The sequence below is a fragment of the Pseudopipra pipra genome, chromosome 5, assembly GCF_036250125.1.
Source record: "Pseudopipra pipra isolate bDixPip1 chromosome 5, bDixPip1.hap1, whole genome shotgun sequence".
NCBI classification, from domain to species: Eukaryota; Metazoa; Chordata; class Aves; order Passeriformes; family Pipridae; genus Pseudopipra; species Pseudopipra pipra.
This window is the reverse complement of record NC_087553.1, coordinates 62,755,153-62,777,082: the sequence shown is the minus strand read 5'-3', so window position 1 is coordinate 62,777,082 and position 21,930 is coordinate 62,755,153. Positions and strand designations below refer to the sequence as shown.

General features: G+C 35.9%; 1 protein-coding gene across 4 annotated transcripts in view; it reads right to left on the bottom strand.

Moving 5' to 3' along the window:
- Positions 1–21,930, bottom strand: part of ORC5 (origin recognition complex subunit 5) — a 69,325-nt gene that overhangs the window by 28,910 nt on the left and 18,485 nt on the right. For all 4 annotated transcript variants that reach the window (XM_064656358.1, XM_064656356.1, XM_064656359.1 and 1 more), the window contains exons 10-13: positions 20,005–20,057; positions 17,775–17,887; positions 14,469–14,516; positions 10,926–11,036 (exon numbers count right to left, since the gene is read on the bottom strand). In XM_064656358.1, coding sequence (XP_064512428.1) covers positions 10,926–11,036; positions 14,469–14,516; positions 17,775–17,887; positions 20,005–20,057 — 325 coding nt within the window. The remainder of the gene's footprint in view (positions 1–10,925; positions 11,037–14,468; positions 14,517–17,774; positions 17,888–20,004; positions 20,058–21,930) is intronic.

The following is a 21,930-nucleotide window of genomic DNA, read 5'->3' as shown; positions in this document are numbered from 1 at the left end:
CTAACTGTGCAGACACATATATAGTAGAACCAATCTCACCTAAAATAATCACATTATTTCTTCTGTCATGCATCCTCCTTCATCTCACATGAGAAATGAAGTCATACAGTGATAAGGACAGAAACCTTTTGCAGCACGTAAAGTGCCTTCAGATGCACCATTTTCAGCCATAATCATCATCATCATCATCATCACAGCTCTTCCAAGTCTGGGCTACTGTAGGATTTGGTTCAGCTTATTTTGTCATTCTTCATATTTTAAATGAACAGTATTCACAGCATTTACTAGGAATATAAACTTTCTATAAGTGAGATTTACTCATACCCTGCTATCAATTTTCCACACTGCTCCCCCCAAGTAATTTCCAGTTTTAATTTCCATAGATGGAGAAGAGAGATTATGTAAATTCTTAACTATTCCTCATCTACCAAGAGGCATTCTTTTGTCAACAAGCTTCATATTTTGAAATCCTCTCTTTCAAATTAACTGTAATGCAGCTGCTTCTTTTGTCCAAGATACTGTTGCAAGCCCCACTACCCGCTATCAAAGGAACACAGCAAGCAGCAGAGGGTCTTTGGAGGAGGAGGGGTCTTTGGAGCAGAAAGTCAGTAGCTAGAACTGACTGCAGCTGGCAGGGCAGAAACAGTACAAGCATTCATCAAAGTGATCCAACATATTCTTTAATGTACCATTTTGCTGCCTTACGCTCTAACATTTTTCTTGTGCACGGTTTCAGTACTTTTCAACCTCATAAAAAAATGGAAGGGGTGCCTGGTAAAGATACAATGCTAAGAATTTATTTCATGTGATACAGCAAAGTCATTTGTATCCATGTGACAGGTGGGATATAAGTACCTAAAGAGAACATAATCTAGGTAGGGAGATGTAAGACCACATCAGGCAGGGAGAGGAGGACAAGGGATCATATGAGCACCAGTCCAAGGAGCACATCAATAAAAAGAATATAACATTATAGTCAACTCTTCGACCAGTGATTCTGAACCATCTGTCTTGCTATTACTGAAGCTGCAATTGCATTCATTAATGTATGTGCAGAGAAGTGGAAGACATATTAAATAAGTGATGGCTTGTCAAATTAATATCTTGACCGGACATCCATGTACTTACAATTCTGCTGAAGTAAACACCAAGGAGCAAGTAAAGCTATTTAGGCTGAATGAAAAAGACAGTACAGCAGGTAAAATTTTGCCTTTAGTTGTCTTAAAGCTGGAATTAGACATTAGACTAGCCATTCTAGCCACCAGGGAAGTGAAGAAATAGGGCATTCCATGTAACTATTTAACCACAAGAGTTAGTTGTAGTTTTGAAATTTTATTTCAATTACCAGGTTCTATATAAATGCTCAATAAAGAGATGGTTCTTTGCCCCAAATAGCTTCTAATCCAAGTGGTGAGAGAAACCAGACAAGTTATTTTTAAGAAAGACAAAATTTATAAAGAATGTTAATGATGTCACCTGAGGGCTCAAAAAGTTCTTTTCAGTCTTTAGTCGTATCTTTCTAGTCATATATCTTAAATCAAGAGATTTGCAAAAGAACTAATGAACTCTACCCCTATTCTCTGATTTACCTTATCTCAGTATTGCATCCTATCTTACATCTGTGAATAGCTGGTGATTCTGGAACAGATTTTGTGCATACACTAAATGGTTAAAGCAAAGCGATTAAAAAACTTATCATATACAGGCTGGGTTTGGATATATATGTTATCAAGAGAGGTTGTGCAGTACTTGCTTAATTAATCTTTGCTGTCTTAACAGATGAACCAGATGTACTATTATGTTCTTTGTTCTTCCCTAAAGAGGGGATGAGCCGATTATTTATCTCCAAACAATAGGAGTTCATGTAGCACAGTGAAGAATTTTTTTTTTAATCGGGGAGGCAATCACTAACAAGCTTCAGCTGCAACTGCTTGATGTAAACACAGTGTGAATTTGTTCCTGAAGTATTAAACCATGTTCCTTCCTAAGTACATGGAACCAATTTCTAAGTAAGTGTGTAAAGAAAGGGATGGAAAACACAGAGTTTGGAAGGAGGAAAACTCTGTTTTGTCTTTCATGTATTCATATTTACTTCTTTCTTACACTAACACATTTTCATAGATAAGTTAAAATTTGACGCTTCAAACGCTGTTTACAAATAATGCACCGAGAAAACAGAACTAAAGAAACTGTTGGATGATACAACACATTCCCTGTGTTATATAGCATGCAATCTAAGACGTGAAGGGCACAAGGAACATATAACATTATGTTCACAGGGCCACAAGAATAGTTTGTGAAAGTTATTAAAAAATTCACAGTATATAAAACTCTTCATCACTATATAGCAAATTTACATACCTACTTCAATCACAATTTTTATTTAAATATATATTGAAAAGTACAAATTTAATTTAAATCAATTTTACTAAGCCTTAAAAATAGCTACTTACTGGTCAGCAAATTCTTAGGGACATGCTACACAAATAAAAACTAAGATCAAAAAGCAAGAAAGTTTTGAAATGAGTACATTTTTGTAGATAAAAGACATAACAAATTTCGGAATTCCTTTTATCTCCCTGATAAACTCTATCCCATCTCAAGTCCTCACTCCTTCCCTCTCAATAGTCTTTCCTCATCATAACTAAAATTTAAAACTAGTTTTCAATAATTCACAACAATTTATCTCCTTAAATACTCTGTTTTTAAAAGACAGATTAAGTGCTACACTGGGAACAGAAGATCTTCACAGAAATAAGGTAGATTTTCCACTTGAAATTACTGTGAAGAAAGAACTCAAATAGAACAGAATAGAATTTGATTAAAAATACTCCCAAGAGATTGTAAAGCTGTATTAACAATATGCTCAAAAAAATGAAAACATTATCCAACTAGATCAAACAACATAACATAGCTAAAATATTATTAGTTTTTTTAAAAGGTGTTTTCTGTATCAACTAAAAGTAGTAGGAATCAAGCATATTAACCTCTTCACAATTTTAATTAGTAAGTACTACTTGAACTAAGAACACCTTTATTTTTATTCACAGCCATGCTGAGACCTAAAAAAAATAGAGTCATCTATTTGGTTAAAAGTAATGTTTTCTCCTTTCCTTTTGCTTAACAGCAGGTTCTCTCAAGCTGCCATAGTCAGTGTTAAAGTGCTAACTATGTCACCATGCTGTGCATCACATTAAGTTCCCATTTCAGCTCATGAATTTCTGCCAGATTAGTCCAGTAACCAATAACAGAAAATGAGAAAATAAGAGTTATTTACTACCTTTTATCACCATCTTTCTAAACTACTGAAAATCAACAGAGTACTGATCAATATGTTGCTGTGCTTTCTAATCAATAGGCAGATCCAGGAAAATAAAGTGTGTAGGATGCAGAATACACGTACAAAAGCACAGAGGATCTAAAACAATTAGGATCAAATACCACAGTAATAATATATTTTTAAAAATGCAGCTACAAATTGCCAACTGCTAAGAAAGCTGTTCTAACAACTTAAAAAAATCCTGTCTGGGCAATCATGAAGTCATAGGATCAAAAGGTTGTACTCCAAACCCCCTTGGACAGTAAACATGCAGGGGATTTACAAATGATATATGAATGCTGTGTAAGACATTATGGGACACTGCAGAAGACTAAGAGATCCTCTGTGCTGGCAAGCTGTGTCTATGTAGCACTCGCACTGAAAGGAGGGGAAGTTTATTTAGACCAGTAACACAAATGAGTAAAGCCCAAAGTCTATGGTTTATATTTGATCACTCCTGTCACTGGGAAGCTATGAAGTAAAGATCTTCTGACTAACTAGATAGAGAGGTATACCATAAATCTTAATAGTTCTCATGAAGAAAAAGAAAAAAGTTTTAAAAGAAGCTTTTAAGACCTCTTCTATATAGTTTGATTTTTTTTTTTTTGGTAAAAGTAAATGCTTCCCCCTGCAAGGCATTATAGTAGGATCATTCTGGAGATGACAACTCCTGTGGCCAGAATGGATTAGGTTGTGCAATTTGATGTACTTTCTTCTGAAGCAAGAGGACAGTAATATGCAAACAGTCATTTGCAAATTAAATCCATAGGACAGAAGGAGAGGCTGATGACATCGTCCTTTGTAATTTAAGTATAGAACTCAAGAAGTTATAAAAATAGGAAAATACATGAGAATACATTTATTTATATCTCAGAAACAAAATTTAAGAAAAATCTACATGCACAATCAAACCTAAGAGACACGCAGCTTTTACAATCATCTCACTTCTGAATATTCACTACTTAATAATTCCACCTTTCAACAACATATAAAATAATTATTCAAACAGATCAACATTTTTGTACACAACTATTCAAATCTCTACCTAATTCTGAGGTACTGAGCAGCAGTACCACCTAATGGGTGTATAAAACAAAGACAGTCTCCAAAATCAGATGCATAATACACTGTAATTATGTCTTGAGTCAGCTTGCAATAATATTATCTATGAGACAAAAAACTTCTTTTTTTAACAATCAGCCAGAAAACAAGAAATTTCACTATAATATAAACTTTAGTTATGAAGTTCTGAATGCTAAGCTTAACTGAGAATAGGACAGAAATATATTCCATCAAATAGTCGCCCCCCACACCTACATAGCTACAAACTTCTCAATTATTTCAGGTAAAATTGTAGCACCGACTCTATCCATTTATCCAGAAAAAGGACGAGCACAACACTTAGGAACTTTTACAGTAAAGGGGTTTCAGAGAAGGAAAAACAGAATCAGCAGGAACTTTCATTTTTCCAGCATTTCGCTTATCTTCAAAAAAACTAACAACAAAAAAAATTAATCTGCTTATGGACATATAACCAGTACAAGAGCATGCTCTGTCTTCCTCACATATTGTAAAATAAAAATAGCCCCCACTCACCTTTGTTCTACTTTGTAATAAGGTCTCTTAATGAACAGTGTAGCACAAAACACATTTTAAAGCACACCTTTTTCTGTGGGAATTCTCTTACCTGCTCGCTTTTAAAATGGAGAGTATTCTATTAGTGTTAAAAAAATGTTAATAGAAGTGTTAATGGCTCTAGTAAAGCAAAATGCAAAGTGTTCCTGTGAGCAGTCCCCAAAAGCAGCAAGGAAAGCTGGAACACAGTACAGCTGATCCAACAAAACTGAATTACTCTTATTCTGTCAAGAGTTGTCAAATGCGGAATGAAAAACTTAGTATTTTCAAATAATACAATCTCAGCTTGTAGAAGCAGTTAGAATGTTTTCCATTTGGAAAAAAATGTTAAGTTGACCGTAGTCATAGGATCAAACCACAGAATTATAGAAACAAAGAATCAAATTCCTCTTTATGAAATTGCTACATCAAGGGAATCTAACATAATGCACTAACAGAGTTAGAACTATGATCAGTATGCAGGTATCTGGTGTCCAGAAAGGCTACAACACAATACAAGACATACTACAAATCAAAGAAATAGATAAAATCAAACTTCTTTCCAATATTGCAATCGGAGTTTTATCATAGTCGGCAATTTACAAAAAAAGGGCAGTTTAATTATCAAATTATCATCTGAAAAAGCAAGATATAAAGCATGTTTCTAACACAACAGGGACAAAGAAATCTTGCAGGTAAATCGCCACATACTGTTCCAGTTCACATATAGAATACCAGCTATTCTTTATTCTATTCATGTGGGGCAGACAAGAAAGCAAGACAAAAAGAAAACAAACCTCTCAGATTTTTACTCCAAGAAAGGGCACTTCCCTCCCCCTTAATTAAAGGAAATTACATTCCTCTGGCTCCCTCCAGCTGGAATTATGTTCTGTACATCAGTGGGTTTGTGTACTTTTAATAGACTCATATCACATTTGGCACTTAATACACTACTCTAAATCTCATATCTGCAGACTTATCCTAACTTCAGATAAAAAGCTCTTGCTCTATGGAAAACAATTTGCAATGCTATTTCTCTTTATGCCAGATTGAAAAAAAATTAATTTTCATAGAATCATAGAATCAGCTGGGTTGGAAGGGACCTCTGAGATCATCAAGTCCAACCCTTGATCCAACACCGCTGCAGCTGCTAGACCATGGCACTGAGTGCCACATCCAGTCTTGTCTTAAAAACCTCCAGGGACAGAGAATTCACCGCTTCCCTGGGCAGCCCATTCCAATGTCTGATTACCCTCTCTGTAAAGAAATTCTTTCTAATATCTAACCTAAACCTCCCCTGGCACAGCTTAAGACCGTGCCCTCTTGTCTTACTGATAGTTGCGTGGGAAAAGAGACCAACCCCCACCTGGCTACAACCTCCTGTCAGGGAGTTGTAGAGAGTGAGGAGGTCTCTCTCCCCTGAGCCTCCTCTTCTCCAGGCTGAACAGCCCCAGCCCTCAGCCTCTCCTCATAGGGCTTGTGCTCCAGTCCCTTCACCAGCCTTGTTGCTCTTCTCTGGACCTGCTCCAGCACCTCAATATCCTTCCTGAACTGAGGGGTCTGGAACTGGACACAGCACTCCAGGTGTGGCCTCACCAGCGCTGAGTACAGGGGAAGAATCACTTCCTTGGACCTGTTGGCCACACTGTTCCTGATCCAGGCCAGGATGCCATTGGCCTTCTTGGCCACCTGGGCACACTGCTGGCTCATGTTCAGCTTCCTGTCAATCCAAACTCCCAGGTCCCTTTCTGCCTGGCTGCTCTCCAGTCACTCTGTCCCCAGCCTGTAGCGCTGCAGGGGGTTGTTGTGGCCAAAGTGCAGGACCCGGCACTCGGCCTTGTTGAACCTCATCCCATTGGAATCAGCCCAACTCTCCAACCTATCCAGGTCCCTCTGCAGAGCCCTCCTGCCTTCCAGCTCACTGACACTCCCCCCAGCTTAGTGTCATCTGGAAATTTGCTGATGGTGGACTCAATCCCCTCATTCAGATCATCAATAAAGATATTAAACAGAATTGGGCCCAGCACTGATCCCTGGAGGACACCACTGGTGACCGGTCGCCAACTGGATGCAGCCCCATTCACCACCACTCTCTGGGGCCAGCCCTCCAGCCAGTTCCTGACCCAGCACAGAGGGCCCCTGTCCAAGTCGTGGGCTGCCAGCTTTTTCAGGAGTATGCTGTGGGAGACGGTGTCAAAGGCTTTGCTGAAGTCCAGGTAGACACATCCACAGCCTTCCCCTCATCCACCAGGCGGGTCACCTGATCATAAAAGGAGATCAGGTTGGTCAGACAGGACCTGCCCCTCCTAAACCTGTGTTGGCTGGGTCTGATCCCTTGTCCTCCTGTTGGTGCTGTGTGATTGCACTGAGGATGATCTGCTCCATAACCCTGCCAGGCATTGAGGTCAGGCTGACGGGTCTGTAGTTTCCCGGGTCCTCCTTCCAGCCCTTTTTGTGGATTGGTGTGACATTGGCCAACTTCCAATCATCTGGGATCTCCCCAGTGAGCCAGGACTGGATGATGGTAAATGATGGAGAGAGGCTTGGCGAGCTCTTCCACCAGCTCCCTCATCACCCTGGGATGGGTCCCATCTGGTCCCACAGACTTGTGGGGATCCAACCAGCTCAGTAGGTCCCTAACTGTTTCCTTCTGGATTACAGGGGGGCTGTTCAGATTCTTATCTCTTTCTACAAGCTCCAGAAGCCAGCTATCCTCAGGACAACCTGTGTTACTGTTGAAGACTGAGACAAAGAAGCTGTTAAATACCTCAGCCTTTTCCTCATCTTTGATAACTATATTTCCGTCCATGTCCAGTAAAGAATGAAGGTTTTCCTTGCCCCTCCTTTTGCTATTGATATATCTGTAGAAGGACTTTTTGTTATCCTTCACAGAGGTGGCAAGATTCAGTTCAAGTTTGTTAATCTTCATTCCAAATTCTTACACATTGATAACTACATTAGTTTTATGGATTTGTGGTGATCTTCGGAAAATTCAGACACTTTTCTTAAATCCAATATCAAAGAGATAAGAAATATCTAATAAATGAAATATAGACTATGATGTGTCTCCATATACTCACTGAGATAAACAGCCTTTGTAGATATCTGTGCTTCCAAATGCACTATAGTCAGAAGTGAATTCTAATTATAAACTACCTTAAAATACCTACCAAATATAATAACATCAAACCCAAACCTGGGATGATCTAACTTTAGTGCATTAGAGTAAAAATGCAAACAGAACTGCAGTTACTGATTAGTAAGTTACCTATTTGGTAATTTTCAGCTATTAGCGTACTCTGAGAAGTTATCAAACCTCTCTGCAGAGATGTCTTCCCAAATATTCAGGGATGTATTAACAGGAATAAAATATGCAAAAGTACGCAAGGCAAAGGTTTTCATTTCAGTTTACCTTAGATAACATCATAGCTCAAAACTACAAGTAGATCTAATCAATCCTCTTTATGAAAAGCATATTTCACAAGAAAGCAGAAGTAAGATAAAAGGCCTAGGAAATGAAAAATCATCAGGAGAACTTAATTTATTTGAAGAAGCAATTACTATTCTGGTAGAGGAAAAAGTACTGGTTAATTTGGGCTTGTAAACCATAACAACAACAGCTACTTGCTTAGTGGTGTGAAAAGTTTGTTTAAAAAGAGCACAAAACCAAGAGACATTTCAACTTTTAAGCGGCAACAGAAACAATTTTCATTTGCAGAAGTGGAAATTTGCATTTTTTCCCCCTGGTGCTACTCTCCTGTTAGTGAGGAAAACCAGAAATGAATAAGATCAATTCTTTCTCATGTAATCCAATTAAAACAAGAAGTTACAGCAGAAAAAAACCTTAGTCTTGTATTAGTTGCAAAGATCACGCTTCTAACAGAAACACATTAATTTTTTGCTTGAAAAGAAAGTACGAGGCCATTTTAAGGACTAATATCATTAAAGGGCAAAAGTTAGATTAAAATTCAAATTTTAAGTTGAAGTTCTATTTAGCAAAAATGAAACATTTTCAATAAACCCTACCGTTAAAAGAAAAAATGAAATTTCGCTGCTTATTAGCATAAAAGTTTCCCTTTTGAATAACTAATAACCAACATTTTCATGTGAATAGAAATTATGCAGTGAAACAAGAAGCAATAAGAAATATCACAAAATCAGCAAATGACAGATCTTAAAGCAGCTGCTAGTCCTTCTTGATCTTGACTGGGATTGTTGATCAACTTTAAAGCCAAGGCATGCTATTTTCTGACAGTACATGGGAAGAATTAATATGTATTTGGTTCATGTACAGCCCTTCAGTTTACAAATTAAGGAGCACATAAAATTAATCTTGAATCAGTTAAGAAGCCAAATATTTGACTTAAAACATTTTAAACTTCTGTACAATTCTAGAATTATTTCCATGGTGTACACACAAACAAGAAAATAAAAGTTTGTGTTATCTAACAGTAAAATGTATCAATACTGCTAAGGATAATCCAACTCCTAAATATTTACTTTGTTTGAAAAATATATTTACAGAACAACTAATGGCAAAAATCAGTGGAATATAAATTGTTTAAAACTATTCAAGAAAAGAATGCAATTAAATATTATGCCTAGCTTAAACTACTTTCAAAACCTATTTTAAAATCTTTTTATTACTTAACATTAGACATTTCAATGTTTTTAATTAAAATTTAATGCAGAAATCGCTTTATAATTACAAATATTTTTAAAAGAATTTATAACATTTTAGTTTTGTATAAACATTTAATTTCAACTTCTTTGCTCTAAATCGGTTAAGGTTAAATACAATGTTTTTGTATCTTTATAGCTTAATCTACAGACATCAGAAAAATAAAGAATTACAGCTATTCTTTGATAACACTGCCATCTAGTGCACACTGAATTAGAATGAAGCATTTCTTTGAATTTTTTCATTCTGTAATGTAGTCTAAGGGGGAGCTACACTCTACTTACAAACTATGTCTTCAGTACTACTTAGCTGTGCATTGGAATAAAGACATTTGTTCTCTTACCTGGAATGTATGTTAAATATGCATTTATATGCATATTTAACATACATATAATATGTATGTTAAATACACTGTAAAATACACTGTAAAACATTCATTCACATCTAATATATACCAAGATACTTTTGATAGCCCAAAATATGAGAATACACAGCTAACAACCTACACACGAATATACTCCTAGAACTCTACATGAACAAAGACAATAAATTCAAGTATTCTTTGGTCAAATTTGATACCTAACAATGAAAGGTAGAAAATATTTCAGTAAGTAAAAGCTACATACAACTGGAAAGCAGGATGAAATTGAGAATTTCTAAGGTGGAAATGAAATACCTAAGAATCATAAATAATAACCATAAAGATAGCAGAAAACTATCTTTACTTATACAGAATAGGTCAATATACTCTTGATAAACACAGAGGTCTAGAGAAAACTATATTTACTTAATTCCATTCAACTCTATAGTTATGCTGCCATCTAGTGAAATGGGATAGTCACTCTTCTCTGCAAGACTGACATTCTGTCCAAATGAAAAGCATTAGATACATCTACCACAGCAAACATCTTTCACCTGTAAATACCTTATTCCCTCTGCTCCTTCTTCACCACTGCATTTTTGTAACATGCATTACATGCGACTAATTAGGTGGCTAATACTGGCCACTGGACAGTGAACATTCATACATTTAACTTGAAATGTAAATAGGCTTATAGACTTCAATGAGAAACCAAGGAACTAATCAAGGATCACAGTCCAGGACCAGGAAAAATTAGCTGTTAGCAGATTTCAGACCATTACACTGATAAAGGTACTGAATTCACAGCTAGTAATACAGAGAAATACTACTCTGAGCCTTCAATCTAAATTACTGTTGTGGTTGTTTTCTCGTTTCCTCATGACTTACAAAAGACATGTAAACTCTTTTGTGAATTCCAGACACTAAAAAGTAAATAAGTACACACTCACCTGGGAAAATATATTTGCAGTTGGAGCAACTCTCTTGTCCACAATACTATATAATATTGCTAACAATCTGTCCAGGGGAAATGGCTTTGGCCCAAGGAGGTGATTGCTGGTCTGCAACAGAAACAAGACTTTTCAATCCATTAGATCTTTCCCGGAGTAACACAAGATGTTATTCTCACATCTTTTTGGTCTCTAAGAAGGCACTATAATTCACAGTCATCTTTCATACAGCCTACTTGCACATTATGGAAAACACTGAATACATGCTTATCGATCAAGATAAAGATGTAGACAAAAAGATCTATTTAATGTGGCAAATGTTCAAACTGCACAACAAATAGGAACATTTTTGAGCTATAAGAGGATCTGATGCCAAATTTCCTATCGCTAGATTTATACATTTACTTGTCCAATTAAATAACCTTGCCCAATCTAAGGATTAAAGACAAGAGATTATGTTTTATGGCATTCACAGAATCAGAGAATGGCTCAGGTTGGAAGGGAGCTTGAGGATTCCTTCCAAAGAAGGGGGACAAAACTGGACAGAATATTCCAGATGCAACCCAAAGAGTGCTGAGTGTAAGACTCAGAGTGCATCTGCCTCCCACAAGTTTGGCTAAAATAAAGAGTTCAGATGGCTGGGCCCAAGGTCAGCTGCTTTGCTGTTAAGAGCTGCTGTATAACGAGCTACTGGCCAGCTACAGACAAATTTATCAGAGCACAGCATATTTACTCAATTTTGCCTTTACAGAGCTCTTTTGCACCCTACATACCTCAGACCTCAACTGACACCAATGGACATTTCAGGCATTACAGATTATTGTATGTATTAACATTGCATTCACTTGAATTCGAATAAATAAAAGTTCCTGATTTTTCAGTGTTGAGCATTTTTTAAATAACTAATTTCACAAAAAAGAAATACAGGTCATAAGGCAAATCTGGGTAGTATTACAACTTGGGCAGCATAGTTAGGACAACACAGATTCGTACCATCACTGTCAAAAGTTCTTACAAGGGAAATACTTGTTTCCTTTTAAGTTTGTATTTAATTCTCTCTACTTTGACATCTAGTTGCCTTTTTTGTACAGTACATTGATTTATTCTTACCAGCAGAACAACCAAGATTAAAGAGGCTTTTCAAGGGAAAGTTTGTTCAAAAATGCTTCTGAGAAAGAACATCTCAAATGCACCACCAGCATCTCTGTGGCGTTAGTCATCAGTGAAACACAACCACCCACTTTTTCAGCAAAACCAAAAGGTATTTCCAATACATGTTTTAACTTTTCCAACCCAGGAGGTGTCCCCAAAGCTATCTCTTGGTTAGCAAAGCAAGAAGTGTAAAAAACCATGGAAACACGTAGTCAAAACCTCAGCATGGCACCCTCAGTCAAAATGCAGACCTGGTGTAAGTTATGAACTGTACAACTGCCTGTCCTGCTTCTAAACATGCCAGTTCTATGAAGCATACTCATTATCATCAACAGAAAAAGTCAACAAACAGAATAATTAAAATGGGTGCACTCCGAGCAGCTAGCAAATCCAATTAGCATACAGTAATCTCTGAAGCTCTATTTAGTGTATATACAGTTACTTCAGAAATTTCTTGCTCTTAGTATTATCAGCTCTCTGCTTAGACAGAATACTGTTTGGAGCTTTCAAATTATCTAAGAGAAATGCTTTCCTCTAAAAAAGCCAGAAGAGTTAACTCTAAGAGAGTTTAACTTCTAGGAAAAGTACTTCTTTTTTATTTCTTTGACAGAAATAAATTCTTGGAAGAATAAGAATGGTTTAGAAATTCCTTCAAACATAACATGATAAAGAATTTTACAAATCTTTTGTAAGGAGATAAGGCAGAATGCTACACACAATAGTATTCATAAAAATGCAACAGATCCAACATCTTTCTTAAAAAGAAAGATACCCTCCACAGTCAGAAAACCTGGTCAAAAAGTTTTATAGCCATCAAATTAATTCTGTGTGTCCTCTGTCATCTTTCCACCTCAGTAATACATTCATTGCTCAAAAAAGATTTTTCCCCAGTTGTCACTATCTGTGCTTGTGCTTTTTATCTGGAGTGTCAGGTTCACGTTCCCAGTGCTCACCTGGCACCATCCCAAAACTGCAAGCCATGTATTCACATTCCAAAATTTCACCATCAACAATGAGAACCACGAGTGATCTTGAAAGAGTAAAAGCTTAACCCAAACTAAATTATCTGTACAAAAGGGAGAAACTTCTTAACCTCAGCTGGGTGAATTTTCAACCTTTTTAGTATCTACTTAAAGACAGAAGTATACTTCTCCTCTTTCTTTAGCAGAAAGCATTTCCAAACTTCTCTGGTTGCTATACACATGAAGCATGTTCAGTTGTAAGCTAGAAATTTCTGACACAAAACAAATCCTAGACTGAAATTGAAGCAGATATACAGGATAAACTCATTTCAATGAGCAATACAGCAATACATTTGATAATAAAAAACACAGCAATACATTTGATCTTCTGATGGACTGACACCTGAAAAAGTCCACTCCTGCAAAAACACTTTCACCAGGAAGATCTCTCACTTTTCACTAAACTGGAAAAACATTGTTCCAGGGCAACCATGCAAAGAAACCCAACAAATTCTGCTGTTATCAGCAACAGAGCAATGAATAGAATGATAAAGTCAATTTCTTCACCTCATTCACAAGATTCATTTTCTACTAATTAAAAAAACCTCATGGTCTCTGGACTGAACACTGTTAAGAATCACAAAACAGATATTTAGTCTTGCTGTACCTAAACTTTAACGGAAGGATTTATTTCATCTAATGTTAGCTTCCTGCCAAGTTGGTATGGACAGCCAAACTAGTTTCCTAAGTTCCCATTACAGGCAGTAGAAATCTAATCAATACAATTTGTGATGCAATTCATCTGACTGAACATAGAACCTACTTTAGTATGAGCCAAATCACACCCTACACTGCAATGGCTGCATCAACTGGCCCTGCACTGACTATAAAAAGACACTATTTTAGATGCAGGCACTCACTGGAGTTGGGTGAATCTGATCTGTAAATCAGTCTTTAGAAGACATACTGATATAAACTGTCACACCAACTGAAGGAAATGAGTCTTTATTTATAACACTACGAGTTATAACACTACAAGTGCAATACTTTATCCTTATGTTTCTGTTTCCCTCACTATAGAATTCTTTCTATAATAATTCTTTAAAGAATACAGAATTTCTTTTTTAGACAAATTCTGAAATTTTGCTGTTCTACCTATAATGTCTTTAACTACCTTTATTAAACACAGTTTGTTACACACAAAAATGTGGCTTTAGGAGACAATTTTATGCTACAGTTTCAATAAAATAAAAACATGAGTATGGCAGAGAAGTTTCTATCACACAAAACTAACACACCAATAATTGTTATTTACACAATTCTGCTGTTTCTACAGTAACCAATGACACAAAATGAAATACTAAACCACAAGTACAGCAGAAAGAAAATACTTGCTGCCAAGCTCAGTTTAGAAAGATAAAATACATACCTTCTCATGTTTCTTCATAAAATTGGTCTTTTTAATTTTCCCATGATGCTGCAAACAACCGACAAGAACAAAGATGGAATCAAAACAGTCAGCAAAGAATATATATGATACAAATGGCAGTATTTTACTCTAGGCCTACTTCTTTACTTCATCTCCAGTATTTGTCTCTGATGTTACTACCAGTTGTTCTTACTAAAATTACACTTGCCTTACTTCTTGTTTCATCGTGTCCCAAGTGGTGTAAAGCCAAAACACAGCATGCTAGTATTTTTTGGTGATATTCGTAAGGTTTTTTTCTCATGTAATCAGGGACTGATGAGAAAAGGCGGTAAAAATTCGTTTTTAATATGACTTCATACCACCATCCTCCTCATATCCTTTATCATCTAATGAAAAAAAAGATGTTTCGTTTCTTTCTCTTTCCAGAAAATTTTAAATGATGGCTACTTCATTTTTAAAATTTATCCACGCATAAAATCCATCTGAATTTTCACCTTTTATTGACCCCATTTTAGAATTTGGATGGTACACAAGTTGGCAGAACGACAACCAGGAATTTAATCAATACAATACAAAGATAGTTCAAGGTGCATGAGCTAAATAACAAAAGGAAGGAGGAGGGCAGGTTGGGGGGTGGGTGTTGAAGAGAAGAACATCATTTAGAAAGGTGCAGCTTTAAAGCAGTCTTAAGAAAGGAAGGACTATCCAAAGAAAATAATCAAGTGCTCCTGGATCTCAACTGAAAATGTGAGGGTAAGACAAGGACAGAAATATAGTAAACAAGATGTTACAAATGAATGGGTTAAAAAAAGAAATAAAAAAGACCAAGAGAGACATGAAAGGTGACAAGTGTGATGTAAAATTAGTGGAGAGGTACAAGTATAATGCTCTTTAAATACAGTTAAGTGCTGTTTCTCAAAATATCACCTGATGAGTTTTTCCACAGCCCTGACAAGTATACTTTATTAATAAAGTATACCTTATAAACATCCTCAATGACTCAGGGAAAAAAATAACTCAAATAAAGGAATTATTAGTTCATTATAATGTTTGAAATCTTGTACTTAGTACTTGTGGCCCTCAATATTCAGTCAAAATGATCTCAGTAAACGTGGCTTCCCTTGACTGACTGCTGAAGAGCTTAATATTAGACAGGGCTTAATTTTCCTTACGTGATTTGTCAGATTAAAAAAAAGTGGTTCAGTCAGTTAATACATACCACACGTGCTTGGAGACAGCAAATGAATCTTTTTATCATGCTTTTGAAAAGAAGACTGCAGTGATAACTGTGAACTTTCAGGAAGGGAAAGTGATCAAGCCTGAGGTTACACAGCAGGCTTGGGATGGATCACAACAAACTCCATTCACGCATTTTAAAGGTTACACTGGGATCTCCACATGGTGTATTTAAGTTATATCAAAAGTGTTTTAAAGCAAGCGAGCAGGTGCCTTATTTCTGTGCAAGCACAAAGAAACATAAAATTCAGAGCTAATTTTCAATTAGCTTTTAATGCTCTTTTCTGTTAAAGACTTCATATATACCTATTGCTATTCTTTCTTGTTTTAAAGACTACCTTCCAGCTTCATATTTTTCTCTCAATCTTCTGCAAAGCTCAAATTTTCACATAATAGCAGTGATGCCAATTATCACCTCCCTGCTTTGCTGGCTGTCAGCATTCCAGGCTGCCACAAACTGTGACTTACTTTATTTTTAGCTGTAGTACAGACTAGCACCTACAGAGTAGTACAGATTAGCAGCTCAATGGACATCTTTTTGTTTGCATCCCTTTTGCTGTCTACTAATCCTTAGTTAAATCACTCCAGGAGATACTTTTCTGTAACCTACTCTGAATCTCATCACGAACCTGATAAAAACCATACTCTATTTTCCACTGTTCCCATGACACATAAAAACACTTGGCCTGAAACCCCATCCAAAAGTGTTGATTTTGTTGGGGCTTAAGATGCAGCAATTTCTGAAATTCAACTTCGGACCTGCTGAAGGGCTAACTGCCACCAGATGACACATGTAGCAAACATGGTAGCTTCTGCTTCACCCATTCTTGGGGAAAATACCTACTAGCACTGATCGAAATACCTTCAAGGTCCTTGCTTCAAAAAATTTCATGTTTATTGTACAAAGGTGTAGTTGGGTTCATGTGCAAGAGTGGAAGTTAACTCAGAGATAGTAAAAAAGGAAAAAAATTAAATCGAGAAGGTTGTTCAGTGAACACAAACAAGAAAGATGTGGCACATTTTGATAACATGCTTTACTGACTTGACTCTTGTAAGATTTCCTGTTTCTTTGAGTTCCAAGACTGATATGGAAAAATCTGTGCAGAAACACTTTCTCAGAAAATAAATCTCTAAGTAAGAAAATCCTTTGGCCAAGTGAAAAGTACAAAGCTTGCCCACAAAGAAAACTTGTCTAATTACATTTACTACAAGGGTGAAACACCTGCAGCTTTCAGTAAGATCATATCAGAAACATAAAACCAACTTACTAAACTAAATTTAAACTAAAACCATACTAATATATCATCACTAGGAACTGCAGTAAGTTCTCAAAATGTATCTATGTTTTTTTTTTATTCTGTTTATTTTTGTTTTATTTTTTTTATTTTGTTTTCTTCAAACAATTGTATGTTTACAAATTTCTCTTGCCACCATTTTCTTCAATTGCTTACACCAATCCAACATGAATACCATACATTCACACACAAATGCATATATCAATACATACTGTAATAATTGGTAAAATGCATAAAAGCCTAATTGCATTACATTCATCCTAAAACATGTATTACCACTGTATCAACACAACACATACCAGTTAATGGCACCATATCTTCTACAAAAGCAACTGTTTGTATGGTTCTGTTCCAGAAGCTTAAAACTGTATAAATAAGTTAGCAATGCACTATGTCATTTTATCTCATTAAAGGCCACAGCAGTTGTGGCTTGGACCTTATCCTGGAAATTTAAGCGTGGCTTATACCTCAAGCCACTGCAGGCACTCCACTGAAATATTTTCAAAAAAGAGCTACAGGAACTGACAAAAGCACAGTACTTCTGCTGTAACTATGTTACACATATTTTGACATGAAGAGGAAGTTGGGCTTATTAGACCCTTACAATCACTAAGTGATCATTACCAATCACAATATGTGATCTACGGAAAAGCTGCTGATCAAATCAAATGAAGCAACACAGAAACAGTTCAAAATGAACAGCTGAAGAGTTTTAAACTAGGAAATTCAGTATGAAGGAATCCAGTAAGCAGCACTAAGTCATAAATCTCATTACCTTAAGAAAGAATCTCTTATCTGTCCTAACAGGATTGTAGGAGGCAAGGTAAGCAGCTATTAGAAGAAATTTGGAGTAATAAGGAAGTTCCACATGTGTATGTGCAGAAAGTCCTATAAAATAAACAAACAATTTATGAGTCATCAAAACCCAGTCTGCACACCCACAAACTTCAAATTAAACTTGTCTACATTCTTCTTTTTCTTCTCTTCTGCTCTACTCCTGTAACTGAGTATGGCTACTTTCTGAGCCCCTTTATCACAGATACAAACTCAAGGAAGGGCACAAAGCTAAACAAAACTAACAATCTGAAGCCTTTTTGGACTCATCTCAGTAACTGTATTTGAAGCACTGCAGATTCATAAATCTTCCTAAAAAATATAAGTAATTCCAGACTACTTTCATTTAAGGTAATTTCTCTGGCAAAAAGGGCAGATGAAGAGATGTATTTAAATACAATTTCAAAGCTTTTCTCCAAGATTCAGCCTTCAGACTGCTCCAGACTGTGCCAAACAGCTTACCCAGGAATGGGGCTAGCATGGTAAAGAATGCAGCAGTGCTGCACTTCTGAAAAACAGTTCATCTCAGAATTTTCAGCCACTGTTTTATTTCCTACAGAAAATGTCTTAAAAAATTTAAACTTGATCCAGTTGACCTTGCCTGCTACATGTATACTTAATTAAGATTAAAGTTTCACACATTAAAACACACAAGAGCTGCGGTCTAGTGAGTATTTGCCTTCCTTCTTTTTTACTTTTACTTTTTATTTTTTACCTTTACAGTCCCCTGCTCTTGTTTTATACAGCTTATGCATAAGAATAGGATCATCAAACCACCTTATTCATCAGCTGTCTAACTATGGAGACCATTAAAGGGTCTCTTTGTGCCTTCTTTGCTCACAGGTTTCTACTTCAACTGTTTGTTTTTCTGTAAAGCACCTGTACCCTTTTGTTTTAATCCACAAATACCAGCAAATCAAGATCAAGGAATAAAACATGTTTAAAAGTTAAGATTCAGAGCCTGCAGCGTGACAAGAAGCATCCTAGATGACAGCTAGTAATAATTTCCTCTTGTCTACGCATAAAAGAACAATATTTTTGTACAATTTACAAGAGATTCATTTGCATTGCCTGTTAATTATATAATGCAACTCCAAATAAACTCTTACACATAGATAATTTAGCTTAACACAGAAATATCTATTTTTACTCCATTCTTCTGGTCAGACAATACTGCATCACACACTGAACTATTTGCTTACTTAGAGTAACATTTATTATAATTGCTTTTTAAGCATGTTATTATCAAATGCTGTTTAATAACATGACAATTTTACCTACTACATACACTTAAAAGTCTGAGAAAATGTATTTTAAATAAAATCTCCCTTTCTGAGGTTGTCAGGTGTAAAGTATGTCATGCTCATTTGGACATGGAAGGAGGGAGTTTAATAAGAATATTTTAAATCAAACTCCTTTGGGCAACAACATCGAAAATCACTGATCATAAAGCAAATACAGGAAACAGCTGGATGATTGCAATTACCATAACATGATTTTAAAAACTAAGTGGCTATTTTACCTGGTACCTATCGAAGAAATTATGTGACGAAAAATAGTAAGATAAAAAGTGTTCCCAAACTACAAACTGATCAAAAGACCATGACTAAATGACATCTCCAGGAAAATATTTTAGTATTCCTTCCTAAATTGTGAGATTTGACTTTCCAGCCTGCCTGCTGTATAAAATCAACAAAGCTGCACGCATCCAAGGAAAGAACAGAGAGAATGCTCACGATGCTAACATTTCCCTTTGCCAAGAAATCAGGACACAGGGCAGCTGCTTTGTTTAGGAATGTGTTAATCCTGTGCAAGGCACCAGATATGACATTCTCTTCTCCCCACTTGGACACACGTGTGCCTCCAGTTGGCACACGGAGGTTTGACCATCAGGGGTCAGCCTATTCCTCATCCATTCTTACATACAAAGTCTACTTCTACACACAAAGGATCTTAGGGAAGATTACTCCCAGGATTTATGGCAAGGGAAAAAATAGCAATAGTCCTTTGTAGAACACCTTCTCAAAAAACATGAGAACTGTAACTGAGTACTGACAGGTGGCCTCATCTGTGTCGTTTCATTCACACATCCTCAGATAATAACAACTAAGACAAATTGAAAAGCCCACATTTCACATTACAAGGCCCCACAGAATTAATGTATTTGATACCTTTCAACTGCCCAGGCTCTCCACCATCGTGCTGCAAGCGCTCCCACTGTGAGCTAAAAGACAGACAATGCAAATAAATGAAGACTAAGTATTGTTAGTCTTTTAGAGAAAACTACCTGCTTGGTATATGTATATTTTAATTTCATGACCCTGGCTAGAGTACAGTTAGTAAGAGAATAATTAAAAATATGAAGTCTTACTACCTCACACATAAGTTTCAATAATGTGTAGACTATGTGTGCTTGAAAAGAAAAAAAGGCAAAAAATAACATTACATTAGGGTACAAAAGTAAAAAAGCTAATTGTAAAATACCAACTTCTTTCCATCCAACTACCACCAGTGAGTAAGTATCAATAACACTCCAAGTTTCAAGAATAATGCAGAATTGGATAAAAAGTAAAAACACTAACAGTTTTGATTTTTTTAAGCTGCTTAATAACTGTTTATGTTTGTGAGAACAATACTATAATTACTTCATAATGTAACTTTGAAGTTTATGTAAAATCCAAAGCAATATTCATTCTTCTCTGAAAAACTCTGAAGACATCCAACTGGATCATTCTGTCAGTGAAAAACGGCTGCAAGCAGTTTGGTGTTTTACTAAACAATAGGAAAAAAATTTTACTTTAAAACTTCCCTTAAGGAATAACATTGGTCAAAATTTCATCTTTTGGATCATTTTATATACCACAAAGGAATTAAAAAAAAACAAACAGTTGTTAGAGCACCAGTGCTGTTTTGGTTTGCTTTTTAAACTTCTTTATGAACAGGGTTTATCAACCATATGACTTATGAAAACATTGTAATGACAGCTCAGGTAATACTCAAATTATAATCAGTGACCAACCGAATTATCAATGAGATTGGGTTTTATCCAACATCTGTTTTACTGGCAGGAAAAAAAAAAAGTTCATTTTCATCTCAGTTCATGTAGCACAACAGCTGATAGCAAAGTTCTGCTGCTATAAATTACAGCTTCAAGAAAAATCCAGAGTAATCACAGTTCTGTGGCCAGAAAAACTGATACAGTGATTTCAATTCCTCAAGCATTTACTGGTACACAGAGGTAAATTCTAGAATTACTATACAGAAAGCTGAAATTTCTAATAAAAACCCAGTTAAGCTCAAATTTATAATCAAAGAAAACTGTAAAGAGGGAAATTAGTTATTTGGAAACAATTCATAAGCTATTTTGTATCATAATCCTTTATTACACCCTAATTAGAATAAGCAATTACACAGTGTAAAAAGTCAGGAAGATCCTGAGTAGACTGTGTAATGAAGATCAATATTGAATATAAATAAATATTTGAGGCAAACAGAAAAATGCCTTGTTGTACTGTGAAGTCAAGCTTGTACAAAGTAAAATCAATTTTCTTTCTGAAGGCACGATCGCTTTTCTAAAACATTAGCAAAGACTTCTACTACACACTAAGGTTCAGTCACTAGAATACTCTATGGCCTCAATGACACTCAAAGGAAAGAAATCAGTATGCTTTTATCAAGATAAAGAAATCAAGCTAAACTAAATTATCTCTCTTTACATGGTGTATCAGAATCATCATCTTACAGATGGAGAAAAAATTAAATCTAAGCCAATTATTAGCACTGAAAATGAACACCACCATCTTTTTTTTCTAGCAGTCTGTCAACTTACAAAAATAAACAAGGAATCTACCAAGAGAAACAGCCCATTAGCAGGATATCAGCTTTTAATGCTGTCAAAAACAGCAACTCTATGTAAGAAAAATGTTGCCTTTGGAAAAGAAAACAAGAAAGCACAGTAAACAAATCAACCTAGCTCCTTACACAAAGCTAAGAAACACAGATATTCAAAATCTGTAATGATTCAAGAATTCTGTGGCTTGCATGCATCCTTGGTACAGTGAGGATCTGCCGAGCCAACTTTACAAGCACGTTTTAAA